Here is a 13,096-nt window from a genome sequence, read left to right as displayed (position 1 = left end):
AAAAATATGCAATTATTATACAATTATTTTTAAATTCAAATTATTACATTACACTCGCTTTTTTCTTTTCAATTTATTAATCTGAGTGTCAGCATTGCTGCGCCGTCAACTAATTTACGTTCTTTTTTTTAAATTAACTAATCCGTACAATTTCATTTTAATCGATTATTTTAATTTTTAGAAAATTGAGAGAATTATTGTTTAAATTCAATTTCTAATAGATATATTAGATAAATACATATATGAACTTTTATTTATTTCCATATAAATATTATATACTATGGCTATATAGGTGAAGTCTAAGTAATTGTTTTCTTTCAGTTATATAATTTCAATATATATATATATATCAGAATCTACACTAGCATGCATTCACATTGAAGTTCCATAAATGGCAGTGGGTGTTCTCCCCACATTGTTAAAAAGAAATTGTACAGTGGCATCATGTGTCATCTGTAAAGAGATTTTATTCCACTCGTACCAAAGTAATTGTGCTCTATTTTTTTTTTTTTAAATAAAAAACTCTTTTAAAATGAGTTTGAATTCTTTGTGATTATGAGAGAATATGAACGTTATACAAGAACTACTAAATCAAAGTAATTGTATTAAGCTGGTGAACTCACTTGATTGGAATAAAAATTAGTTTTAATCTAATAAGTCGGAATGTGTATCTAATCTACACTAATATATTTTAGGATTTAAATAATGGTATTTTAATATTATTTATAAAATTGTTATCTTTATACTATTAGAATTTAGACAGTAGCATTCACATTATTCTTTTAGTATAAAAGCAACGGTTTTTATAGCAATTTAAAATTTATTTTAAAAACTTTTATGTATATATGTCAAGTTTGATTAGAGTGATTTTATTATAGTACATGTTCGTCGGAATCAGAGACCGACAAGTACTGCGTGATTCCAGCAATTCTGTTTTGTTAGAATTTGTGGCAGGATAGGTATCAACTAACAATTTTGAAAATATTAATTTGACAGCACATAATACTATTCTAACTGCTCATACTTTAGTCAGAGAATCTATTAGGTATAATCGTTTTTCTATTTGAAATAATATCTCTTTTTATTTAATTAAATTTTTTAATACAATAAGTAGTTTTATTTAAAAAAAAATTATTTTACATAAAATATTTATTTTAATTATCATCATTCATTAAAAATAAATAAATTATTATCTTATACTCTATTATAAAAGTAAATGTATTTATAACTACGGTATAAAATAACAATTTATGACTATCGTCATCTTTTTATAATAATGCTAACTTCAGACAATTATAGTATTAATTTTTCTTTTGTTAATAATAGAATTCTTCTTCTACTGGTGTTTTCCTTCTTTTTTTTTTTTTCTTTCTAAAAACAAAAAGAAATTATTATTTTACCAGGCAATGGAAATGATGTTCACATGATTAGCCAAACATTGTCTTATTCTCTTATCTTGAGAATATATACAACATATCAGTTGGAAGATCTGGTCTAGCTTTAGGTTACAGAAGAAGAGATTAAGATTTGTATATTTCACATCACACATGAACAGGACTTTCCCTTGTGTATCTGCTGCAACATGAGAGATAGAGAGAGAATATTAACCAAGATAATTAACTAACATGGACAAAGGAACCAAACACAGCCCTCTCTTCTTCAAGTCTGTGCAGTCTTTATTCCCACTACTGCAACTCATTTCACATCTTTCATCATCTGTCTCCACTACTCCTCCATAATGCTGTAAATCACCTCCTTTACCCTGCACAAAACCCAAGAAAAAACAAAAATTATCCCACAAGAATCCTTTAATCAAATTTCTCTTTGGAATATTTTCTCTAATCAATATTTGGGTAATTAGAAAACAATTGCATATGAAAAAAAAAAAATCATCAAAGAGGAGAGCAAAGTTTACCAGGGAGCTACTGAAATGATCATTTGTCTTGCTGTGATTCATATCAGTTGGCAGGAAATCACTGACCTTGGGACTGTTGACAGGAGAACTAGCAGTGTCCTCCAGAGACTCATCATGTTGAGAAAATTTTCTGGCTTTTTCTTTCTTGAAAATTAACTTGTTGGGGACATTTGGAGAGAATGAGGAAGCAAGAACATGATTGTGATTATGATGAGGTGATGGTGATTTCCATGCAGGATAAGAAGCAGCATCAGAAACCATGGAAGAGGTACCAAAACCAGAACAGAAGCTATCCTCCTTTCTATGGTTTGAGTAATCTTCAAAATAAGCTGTCCATCCACTGCTCTCTTCATCAGCTATTGTTCTTTCATCAGAATTCATTGATGAATTGCTCTTACAACCCTCCATATATATCAAGTTCTACAAGAAGAACATATATATAAGAAGTAGCTGCAGTTATATTTGTATATATAGATCACCAGGAGGAGAAAGAAAGAGAGAGAGAGATGATGAAGATGATGATGATTAAGTAATGGAAGAAAAGGGTAGGCATAACGTAGAATCTTGGTTTGCTAAGTGGGTCCAGAGGAGTTGAGGAAGTTAAATTAGCAGTTGTTTCATAAAACCAGGAAGAGAGAGGGAGAACGTGCAAAGAAGAAAAAAAATAAAATGAAAAGAAAGGTAGAGGGGGTTGACCAATGTGGTTCAAATGGTATTATGCCACACACACAACATCGATAGCCATTTTCTCTGTCTGGACTTTCTAATCAACCAAACACAATTAATGTCTTAATGAGTCAATTTAAAGCAAATTAAACCTAAGAATATAATTTCTCAAAAACAAAAAACCCAATAATATAAAATTATTTTTAATGTATCTTAGTTTAGTAAGGGAATGAGTAGATCTAATTCAAATTAATATGAGAATTTAACACATGCCCTCGTATTTAAAACCTATCAATAAATTATTTATTTATAATTCATAAAAAAAAATTAAAAATTAAAAAATAATTTTTCTAATATATTATTGAAAGTGAGATTGTCTTAAAGAAATGTAGTGAGTCCACCAATTAAGTAACCAGATAAAGAATGCTCATGCTATATAAGGGTACATGACCCCAGTTCAGTTGATCAGGGTCCGTAGCAGCATAGGGGACCTGACCAGTCTTGGAGCTGGAGGTTACCCTTTAGGAGACAGTTCAATTGCATTTGGAGCCCAAATAGGCCTTTGTGGAATGGGCTTTTCAGCATATATTATTATGATTAAATCAGATCAATTTATTAATAAATAAAATATTTTTAATAAATATTTATTTTATTTATAAAAATTAAATTTAATCTCGTTTAAAAAATAAGAGTATCAGTACTATTTATTTCAATACTCATTAATAAAATAAATTTAATTGGGGAGTTTTTAAAAGTAATTAAAGATTTTTTACTGTTAAAATTAAAGTTTGTGGTTGGAAGACTGATATTAGTAAATTTTTTAAAATTTTTTAAAAATCTCTAAAAAATTTGTTTTCAATTCATCAAATTAGTGAATTGAGAATTTCTTTTTTTTAATCACTAAATATGTAAAAACTGTACATTCATTTTAAATAATAAAAATTATAAAGGTTTAAAAACTATGAAAGTCCTACTTTATAAAATCTTACTTCACAAAAACTATTTTCCATTAAGAAAACTGTAATTAGTGGGGATATTTGATATGGATCCGAGTTTAATTTAAAAAATAAAATATATTAATAAATTTATATATATAAATTTAAAAAATACTTAAAGTGTAAAAAATACTTTTTTTATTTTTAAAAGAAATTATTTTCTTTAAAATGACTTAATTTAATTTTTTTTAATTAGAAAAATATTTATTAACTAATTTTCTTTGTTCTAAATATTAAAAAATATATTTTATGAAATAAACGAAATCTAAATTACTATAAAAATTTCTTATATATTAACATTTTTCTTCTTTTATACATTTTATTTTCCACTCATCAAAATAAAAATAAAAAAAATTCATTGTTTTTCACCTTTTATTTTCCTTTCCATCTTCAAAATTGTTCCAAAAGTGACATCGACTCCATCCTAACTGAAGCTTTCTGCTACCTTCAATGTCTCAATAGCAGAGATTTTTTAAGCTTATTTTTTCAAAGAAAATATTTTATATAGAAAATAGCTATTCTTTTATTTTCGATTGTAATATTAAAAAATTAAAAATTAATAAAATTTATATATTTAAATTTTAGGAATGTTAATAAGATTTTCAAATTTTTTTGAAAAAAAATTCCTCTTTTGAGTTATTTTTTTAAATGATTTAATAAAAAAATTTAATATTTTTTAAAAAAGAAAATAGTATAAAAAATATTTTGTACGAAAGAAAGTAAATGTAGTTAATTTTCTTTTCCCTAAGGTTTCACATGGTGTCTATTATATGATTTGATAGTTTTGGATCCAGCAGAACTGCACTGCCCAATGTATCCAAACCCTTTCATAATTTGATGAGATTGATTTATATCAAAAGCATGCATCGCCATGTTGCCTTTACATCCCATTTTTTGCATATGAGGACATAAATTATTAAATTTTACGAGAAACTTCCCATTTTTTGATTGTTTTTATATACTAAAAAGGTAATTGTGTCTTTATCCAATTATTTGTATTATCTTATCTGCTCTATTTGCAAAGCATTTTTAAATAGAATTTATTTTATTTTTTTATTGAGATTATATTATTTTTTAATATTTATTATTAATTTTGATCTTCAAATTAATTTTATGAATTAATAAATTATATAATTAATAAAATATTTTAAAAATAAATAAATTAAATATAATGTTTATTTTAATAAATATTATGCTTTTAATCTTGTGTATGATATAATAAAATATATTATATATATATATATATTTTTTTAATTATAAAACAAAATCAATGATATAACTATCTTATTCGCCACTTTACATATAAAATCAACAATTAAATATAATTTATTAAATATAGTACAATCAACAATTAATTATTAACTATCAACTACTATAAAAATTATTAATTATTAATTGTATTCAATAATTAAATTAAATCAGTTATAAAATAAGAAATAATATATTATATTAGAAATGATATATTAAAATAATATATTAGATCATAATTTATTTAATATTTAAGTAAAAATATATAAATTTAATTAATACAAAAATTAAATTAGTTATTTAAGGATTAGATGACTTATATTAATTATATAGTTAAGTTACATCTATACATCTGCACTATTTGATGCTACTTTCAAGTTATAAGTTGATATCATATCTCTTAATTCTATCAAACATATGAAACATTATGGAAATAAATCCAGTTAAATTTTTTTATTAATTAAAATTTTATATTTTTATTTAAGAATTAAATAAATTATAATTTAATATAATAAAAAAAATTATTATTTAATCTCTAAGTACTATCATTATTTACAAATCAATCTCTTTATTTTTAAAATTCTATTAAAACATCCTTTTATTGTTTTCATTAACAAAACAGTTATTCTATCTAATTTCATCTAGTACGACCATCTATTTTTATCATTTCTCTTCTCACTCTTTCACTAGTCCAGTGTCAGCCTTCTTCTTCTTAGGACTAGCTCAAACCATCTTTCTTCTTCTTAGGACTAGCTCAAGTCGTTGCTCATGTCCGAGGCTTCTAGACATCATGGCCTGCACCACTAGGTTCACTAGGCCCTTGTGATCATCGCAATTAACACCGACATTAGAATCTAAATCTAAAAAGGCTAACACCAGTCATACTGGCAATGGTTTCCACTCAACATCACCGATTGGGGTTCTGCTTTATGTTTTTTTTTTGTTGAACGATAAAATCTGCGAATGATTCAGTTATTGTGTATTCTTCTCCAGAAAAGAGGTTATATATAAATATATTTACAACACAAAATCAGGAGAGAAAAATGAAGTAATTATATTCTAAGGAAATAAGATAAGCCTGTACAAGAAACAATATATATCAAATCTATTAGTTGTGCAAATCTCTATGATTACGTAATTTACTTCTAATTAGGCAGTTCATTCCAACACTCCCCCTCAAGTTGGAATATGGATATCTATCATGCCCAACTTGTCAATCATATCATAGAATATCTTCCATGACACTGCTTTTATGAGTTTATCAGCTAACTGGTCTTCTGACTTGACAAACGGGAATTGTATAATCTTCTGGTCTAGTTTTTCCTTGATGAAATGCCGATCAACTTCAACATGTTTGGTGCAATCGTATTGTATGGGATTCTGTGCAATCTCAATTACAGCCTTTGTCTATTTTGGATCTGCTAAGACATCCTGAGTAGAAATGTTGGTGTCCCGGACATTCTGAGTTGATTCTTTGGTCAATGGTGTTATCATGGGCAACTCTTCAGATGTTGGTGATTCTTCATATGTTGGTGAATCTTCAGATGTTGGTGATTCTTCAGCAGACGTTGGTATTTTTAATTTTTCAGAAGGAACTAATAAATCTTCATCACATCTTTCAGGGAGACCTTGCTAACTGTTATGTTGAAAACTTTCACTTACTTCCTCTAGTTCTAAGAAATCTGTCATGTTTTCTTGTGGTACATTCTCTTCACTAAAGCTCTCCCCCTGAAGAGAAGGTGTGACTCCCCCAGAATGGTATAGTTCTTATTCACAAAAGGACACATTCAAAGTCACATGTAACTGCTCTGGGTGGGTAACGTTAGCTGTGGGTTGTGATTTGTTCTCCATATTTTGTTGGACCTCTGTTGTGACTGCCATTATAGGCGTTCCTGCAACCTTCTTCCTTAGTTTGTTTGTGAAGTCCCACCATTCAGGATAGCCTATGATTTCATAGCATCTTTATTTTAAATGTCTTGTCTCACCACAATAACTACAAACCAAATTATTAAACTTGGCACTTTGAGTTTTTGTTGAGCCAGATGATGGTCCTTGCTGAATTCGTTTGGCTACCATAACAGAGCTTTTAGGTATAGGTCGAGAACCTCCCATCGTCTGTCTTTGCTGGTGATGACCACTGGGTTTCACTACCCTGGTAAGAGGTCGAACCCACAATGACAGAGCCGGCCCAAGACCCGCGGAGTCCCACGAATGAGAAGGTCCAGCCCATTCATCCTTGAGGTCGGGCTTTGCTCAAGACCCAGCCTTCTCTTCTCGAGCCTGGCCCGGGGGCTTAGCAAAATAAGGATCACTGGCCCAGGCCCAAACTGCTTGGTTCACACGCGTGCTAAAAGGGAGAATTAAATGGCCATTTAGCATGGCGCAGAGGCCTGATTCTTCCGTATATACGGATCTGCATAGCAGGGACAGGTGGCCCAACGAGGAGAAGGTTGTTATACGTCACTGACAGACCAAGAAAAAGAATAAAAAGGAGAGGAGCACCTTCTTCTCGGACCAAGCTTACAAACCCCTTGTAAAACCCTATTTTCTGGATCTCAAATCATCAGCTGGTATTCTCTTCGTACATATACATAAGTGCTTTCTAGATTAAGTTTTGGGTCCTTCCGAAGGATTTCTCTACGAACGTGATCAAACTCAGGATCAAGCCCACTTAAAAAAATATGGACTCGAAGCCTAGCCATTGTAGAATGCAATTGGACCACCCCTTCGACAGTTTCTTCCTGAGAGGTCATCCTGTGATCTATTTTCTGGAAAATAGGAATAAGTTCATTATAATATGTGGATAATGGTCTATCATTCTGTGTGGTAGAGAAAGATTTCTGATTCAATTCAAAGAGACAAGTCTTATTCGATTCGTCATAGAAGGTCTTTGCTACAACTTCCCAAATTCCTTGGCCATGGAAAGACGAATGAATCGCTGCATCAACAATGGATCCATTGAATCAATAAGCCAACTTTTCACTTTGTAATTTTTGGTGACCCATATTGCATAACTAGGATCTTCGGGTGGTAGCTTTTTCGCTTCTCCAGTGAGATATCTAGCCTTATTACAAGAGCCAATGCGCATCTCCATGATTTGTAACCATAATGGATAGTTGGTTTCATTAAGTATAATATTGGTGGAGAATGCAAAACTGTCTAAGTTGATGATAATCGGTGGTTTTTTGTTGTTTCGTAGAGCTAAGACAATGGAGTTGGTCTCAGCCATTTATGTCCAGAATAGTGTTTGGGCAATAACTTGGTGGAAAGAAAAAATGGGAACGGAGATAGTGACTGAGCAATAATGGGGGAATACAAAATACGATATTGCAGATGGTAAGCTATGGTGGTGGTTTTAAGATATGAAATTCGGGAAACAATTCAAGAAGGATTAGAATTGCTCTGATACCATGTTGAACTATAGAATCTATAAATGATTCAGTTGTTATGGATTCTTCTCCGGAAAGAAGGTGTATATTTACAACATAAAATCAAGAGAGAAAAAGAAAGCAATCATATTCTAAGGAAACAAGATAAGTCTGTATAGAAAATAATATATATCAGATCTGTTAGTTGTGCAAATCCCTATGATTACGTAATTTACTCCTAATTAGGCAGTTCATTCCAACATTTTTTTAAAAATTTCTTGGTTAATTTTCATGCTGACCCAACTGGGATTTTCTTTAATTTCTTGGGTTAATTTTCATGTTGGACCAGCTAGGATTCGATAGATATCCCCACTCTTCAATCGCCTCTCTTCCAATTCATCTCTGTAGATCAGTCCAAGCTTTGCTTCCCCTGTAGTCCAATCAATCATGTTTCATGTTTATCATAATCTAGCTTTTGCAAGAACCCCACAAAAGTTCCATAACAGCTTCTTTCTCATATTCACTGTAATTTTACAGTTGATCATATGTTTAATGGTGTCTTAACGACATGTCTTCTTACTGCAATTTTGACAAAAATCTGGAGGTAACAAGGGATGGTGGTGATGGCCACGGGCAATGGGGCCGACAAGGGATGATGATTGTGGTGATGCTGCTAAGGGATGATGTTGGCTATGGTGGCAAGGAAAATAGACTATGAGAGCTAAGAGTAGGATCAAATGAATTGAGAAAAGTGAGGTATAGAGGATTCTCTTTAGATGGGTAATTTAGAATTTTATAGTTAGCATTTTGTTATATCAATAGCATTAGCTAGACCACAATATTTAACTTTCATGCTTCATTAAATAATGATAGTTTGCATTTTGTTATATCAAGAAAAAATATAAATACCCAAAATGACAAGTTAGCTAGTTTTGAAATATTGTAGTAGAATCACTAACCTAGTTTTTTTTATTGAAGATAGAAGTTTTTATTGATTAAAAAAAGTCAAAGACCCATAAAGCATTATAAGTTGGAAAGAAAATAGTTGGCCTAAGACTGGATTAACCTAACAATACAGGAAAAAGCCCACAACACAAAACATGAAATTCTAGGCTAACATCTATCACAGCTGTCACTTCCTATGTTGAAGCTTTTACCAACATGGTTGCCGACCTTCATCAAAGAGATGCACAAATTGAAAAATAAGGTCAAAGAACATAGAAGAAGTCACATATCAAATGCTAAACCTTTAGAAATCAAAAGCATACCCAATCGAAAGTGGCATCCAAGCTAATAGAGGGGACACATCATAAAGCTCATCGGTGTCACATGCACAGAAAAAGAGTAGCCGTCACCGGTGTCACATGCACACCAAAAGGATAGCTGTTTAAAAGTGAACGATAGAAGATGTTAGATAGTTGATTCAAGAATTGATTTTGCAGAATCTTGAATTACTACTAATATTTCTAATTTTAGATAATAAAATATGTTTGTTAATAGTGACAAAATAATAAAGATTTCATTCAGTATTTTTAACTATTTCAGTTAAGCTAGTAAGCCTATAAAAGGTCACTTTAATTCTGGAAATAATCATCCAACATAACACATCAATTTCTGCATTTTATTTAGTTCATCTATAATCTTAGCAATTCTGTTTTTTATTTATTTTATTTTCCGGAATTGTTTCAACATTGTGGTATTAGAGCCGGGTTCACTTGAGTGAGTAGAGAGAGTAAACATATGAGGTGAGTGAAATACTTTGAGTGAGTAAACAAGTGAGGTGAGTGAAACACTTTGAAAATATCATGGCAAACAACAATGCAATGGGTGTTATACAACCACTCATTTCCATATTTAAAGGAGAAGGTTATGAATTTTAAATGTTAGAGTATTAGACTGAGAACTCTACTCAAATCTTAAGATCTTTTATAATTAATAATCCGACTATTGTTGGTCCAGCTGGATAAAGAAATTAGCCAATGCTAGTATATACAGTCTATCCACAACTATTTATAGTTTAAATAAATAAAACTTAAGATTTTTGTCAAATCTCAAGATCTTTTATAGTTAATAATTCAACTATTGTTGGTCCAGTTGAATAAAAAAAATTAGTCAATGCTAGTACATATAGTCTATCCACAACAGTTTATAGTAAGGTTTTTCTGTAATTTCTATAGGATTTTCTTTATAACTGAGACTTCACCTTTTGTAAAAAAAATAGCCTCGAACCACAACAATTTCAAAATGCTTATGTAGGCCGTGAATGCTAATTTTAGTCCCAAGTCTTCATATTCAACTCGGGTGCCTACACTTTACTAAGATCAAAAAATTATCTCTTATGCTGCAAAAATTATAATAATATTCTTGAAGGTCTTATTTATTCGTTACAGGAGTTTATGAATTTATTGGCGACTTTAGTTTTGGGCTAAAATTATACAATTTTTAGTTTTATTGAGTGCCTATTATCTATCTAAATAAAATTTTTAAATGCTTAAGAGCCGCATGTGAAGACAATTTGTTAAATTTTATTTTCAGTTATTTTAACATTAATTGATTTAGTCTTAGCCATTCGTTGAGCATCTTTGCAGTATAGTGTCTGAAAACTTGTAAAATGAGGATGAAGATGCTTACATAAATTATTGAAATAAGTCCCGTTAATCGAGTTTAATTTAAAATCAAATTTTCTCTCTCATCTATGTGAGTGAAATCATTATGAAAATGGCTACCATTTGTTCCATTTAAAAGCTCTCTTTATTAGAATTGAATGGATCGACTTGACATTAGAATTATTGGAAATTATATATAAAAAAAAAAATTCAGCTTCTCAATTTTGAAACTAAATTTAAAAAATAAAGAAATTTAGCTCATAAATTTTAATTTTGGTGTTATATTGAGTTTAATTTAAAACTTTTGGTCTAATTTGCATTAAAAAAAAAGGTTAAAATAAGGTAAAAGTAAATTTAAAGCCATTGCATGAGAGAGTGAAAAGGAAGCTTCGGTCCTGACAGGAATAAGATAAAAATTACCTCCAAGCTTCGTCCACTAGAAAACCCAACTTTATTTAGAAGATGGATTTGGACTAAAAGCCCAATTTGCAGACTCGTGGTGCATGGTGATGGTCAATCTCATAATGCTAAATCCACAGTTGTTTGGGCCCTTTAGGACAATTTCTGATCTTCGGCCTAACTCCAACTAGACCAATCTCATGAGCATATTTCTCTTTTAAGTTTTTGATTTTAGTAATTTAGTTCGAAATTGAAACATCTGCATAAATTTTATTATAATTTAATATTAAAATTGAATTTTTTATTATTAAATATTAGTTTCATTTAATATGTAAGTTAAAAATAAATATTTATATATTTTAGTGATTTTATTCAAACTTTTAATTTTAGTAATTTAATTTAAATCAAAATATTATTTTAATTTAAAAAAAAGGAGTATGTCACATTTAGTATGCGGGATACATTTGATATCTATATAAATTTTGCAATATATAAATAATAAATTAAAATTATTTTAATTAATTAAAATTAATAGCTTTTATATTTGAGAATTTGCGGTTTATAGAAATAAAAGAATATGAAAAGATTTAGAGAAAGTGAAAAATGAGAGACAGATTAAAAATATTTTTTAATTATTATATACGCTTTCAATTGATTCTCTAATTAAATATTTAATTTAATAGTTATCAAAATCATTCTTTTATAAAGTTAACTTGATATTGGATAAAATTACTGATTTTTTTTAAGAATAATCATATACACTTCATTATATAAAATATAATTTTAAAATATTAAAATAAAATTATTATTCATAATTTTAATAATTAAATTGTTTCCAGTTTAAAAAAATAATTAAATTTAAAATAAATAAAAAGTTATAATTGTAAAAGACCTGGAGAAGTATAACAAATAAAATAAAAACCCTAGATAAGAAACAACCTCTTGTCAGAGAAAATAGTTAAACGATAAATTATATATTATGATAAAATTTATTAATTAATTTTTAAATTTTAAAAAATATATTAAAATATTTATAATATTTTAAAAAATTTATTAATTAGTATTTTTTATTATTATTTTAACAGTTGAATATTATAAAAAAATATAAAATATTTTAATACAGAAAAATTAATTAATATATTATTTATAAATTAAAAAATTAATTAATAATTATTTTAAAATTTTTGAAATTAAATAATGGATATTTAATGGTTAAAATAAAGAGATTAATTAATAATTTTTTAAAATGTTAAAAATATTTTTAAAATATTTTTTTAAATTAAAAATTAATTAAAATTTTTTTAATAATTAAATAATAAAATTTTCTAATTTGAAAAGACTTTGTTGGATGGATAGACACGTAGAAGGTGGAAAACAGATATGTACGTATCAACGGTAGATAGTAACAATAAAGGAAGCTGGTGGTGAGGTATTAGATAGCAGATAAAATAGAATCTTTCTGACTTAGTCTAACATTTAAAGTCATTGATAAATTTAAGGTCACATCGACCCTATATATATATATATATATATATATATATAGAATATTCAAAATAATAAAAAAAAAACAACACTGTAAAAAAAATTAATTACTCCCAACTATTTCTCTTTTAACTGGATAATTAATTAAAAAAATTAAAAAAGCATTTTCATTAAATACACATTAATTATAAAGGAAAATACTAGGTTGACTAGGATTGCCACAATGTATGTAATATAAAATCGAGACAATGAGTGTAAAATCCTTAAGAAAAGAGGAAAAAGAATTTTAAAAAAAGAATTAAAAATTGCACACATATATGAATTACTTTATGTAAAGTGTGTTTAAAATGAAAACACTAGATTGCATTGATTATCTGTTTAATTAAAAAGAATAATATCATTATTTGCCAATTGATA

General features: G+C 28.3%; 1 protein-coding gene across 1 annotated transcript; it reads right to left on the bottom strand.

Annotated features, from left to right (window-relative positions):
• Window positions 1-1,424: 1,424 nt before the first annotated feature.
• Window positions 1,425-2,571, bottom strand: LOC110608060 (vascular-related unknown protein 1). Its single transcript, XM_021747273.2, has 2 exons — window positions 1,916-2,571; window positions 1,425-1,762 (listed from the first exon to the last, which is right to left on the bottom strand). Exons 1-2 carry the CDS (start codon window positions 2,321-2,323, stop codon window positions 1,604-1,606), a joined length of 567 nt encoding a protein of 188 aa, XP_021602965.1. The 5' UTR covers window positions 2,324-2,571; the 3' UTR covers window positions 1,425-1,603.
• Between the last annotated feature and the right edge of the window lie 10,525 nt (window positions 2,572-13,096).

Source organism: Manihot esculenta, chromosome 13, assembly GCF_001659605.2.
Source record: "Manihot esculenta cultivar AM560-2 chromosome 13, M.esculenta_v8, whole genome shotgun sequence".
NCBI lineage: Eukaryota > Viridiplantae > Streptophyta > Magnoliopsida > Malpighiales > Euphorbiaceae > Manihot > Manihot esculenta.
Note: the sequence above shows the minus strand (reverse complement) of the source record. Positions and strands in the feature narration are given on the sequence as shown.

Bases quoted from the DNA above. Each gene is read 5' to 3' on its own strand.
- LOC110608060 (XM_021747273.2), bottom strand. From the start codon at position 2,323: ATGGAGGGTTGTAAGAGCAATTCATCAATGAATTCTGATGAAAGAACA. The intron at 1,763-1,915 runs GTAAACTTTGCT...GGTTTTGTGCAG, and splicing joins ATCATTTCAGTAGCTCCCTG to GGTAAAGGAGGTGATTTACA.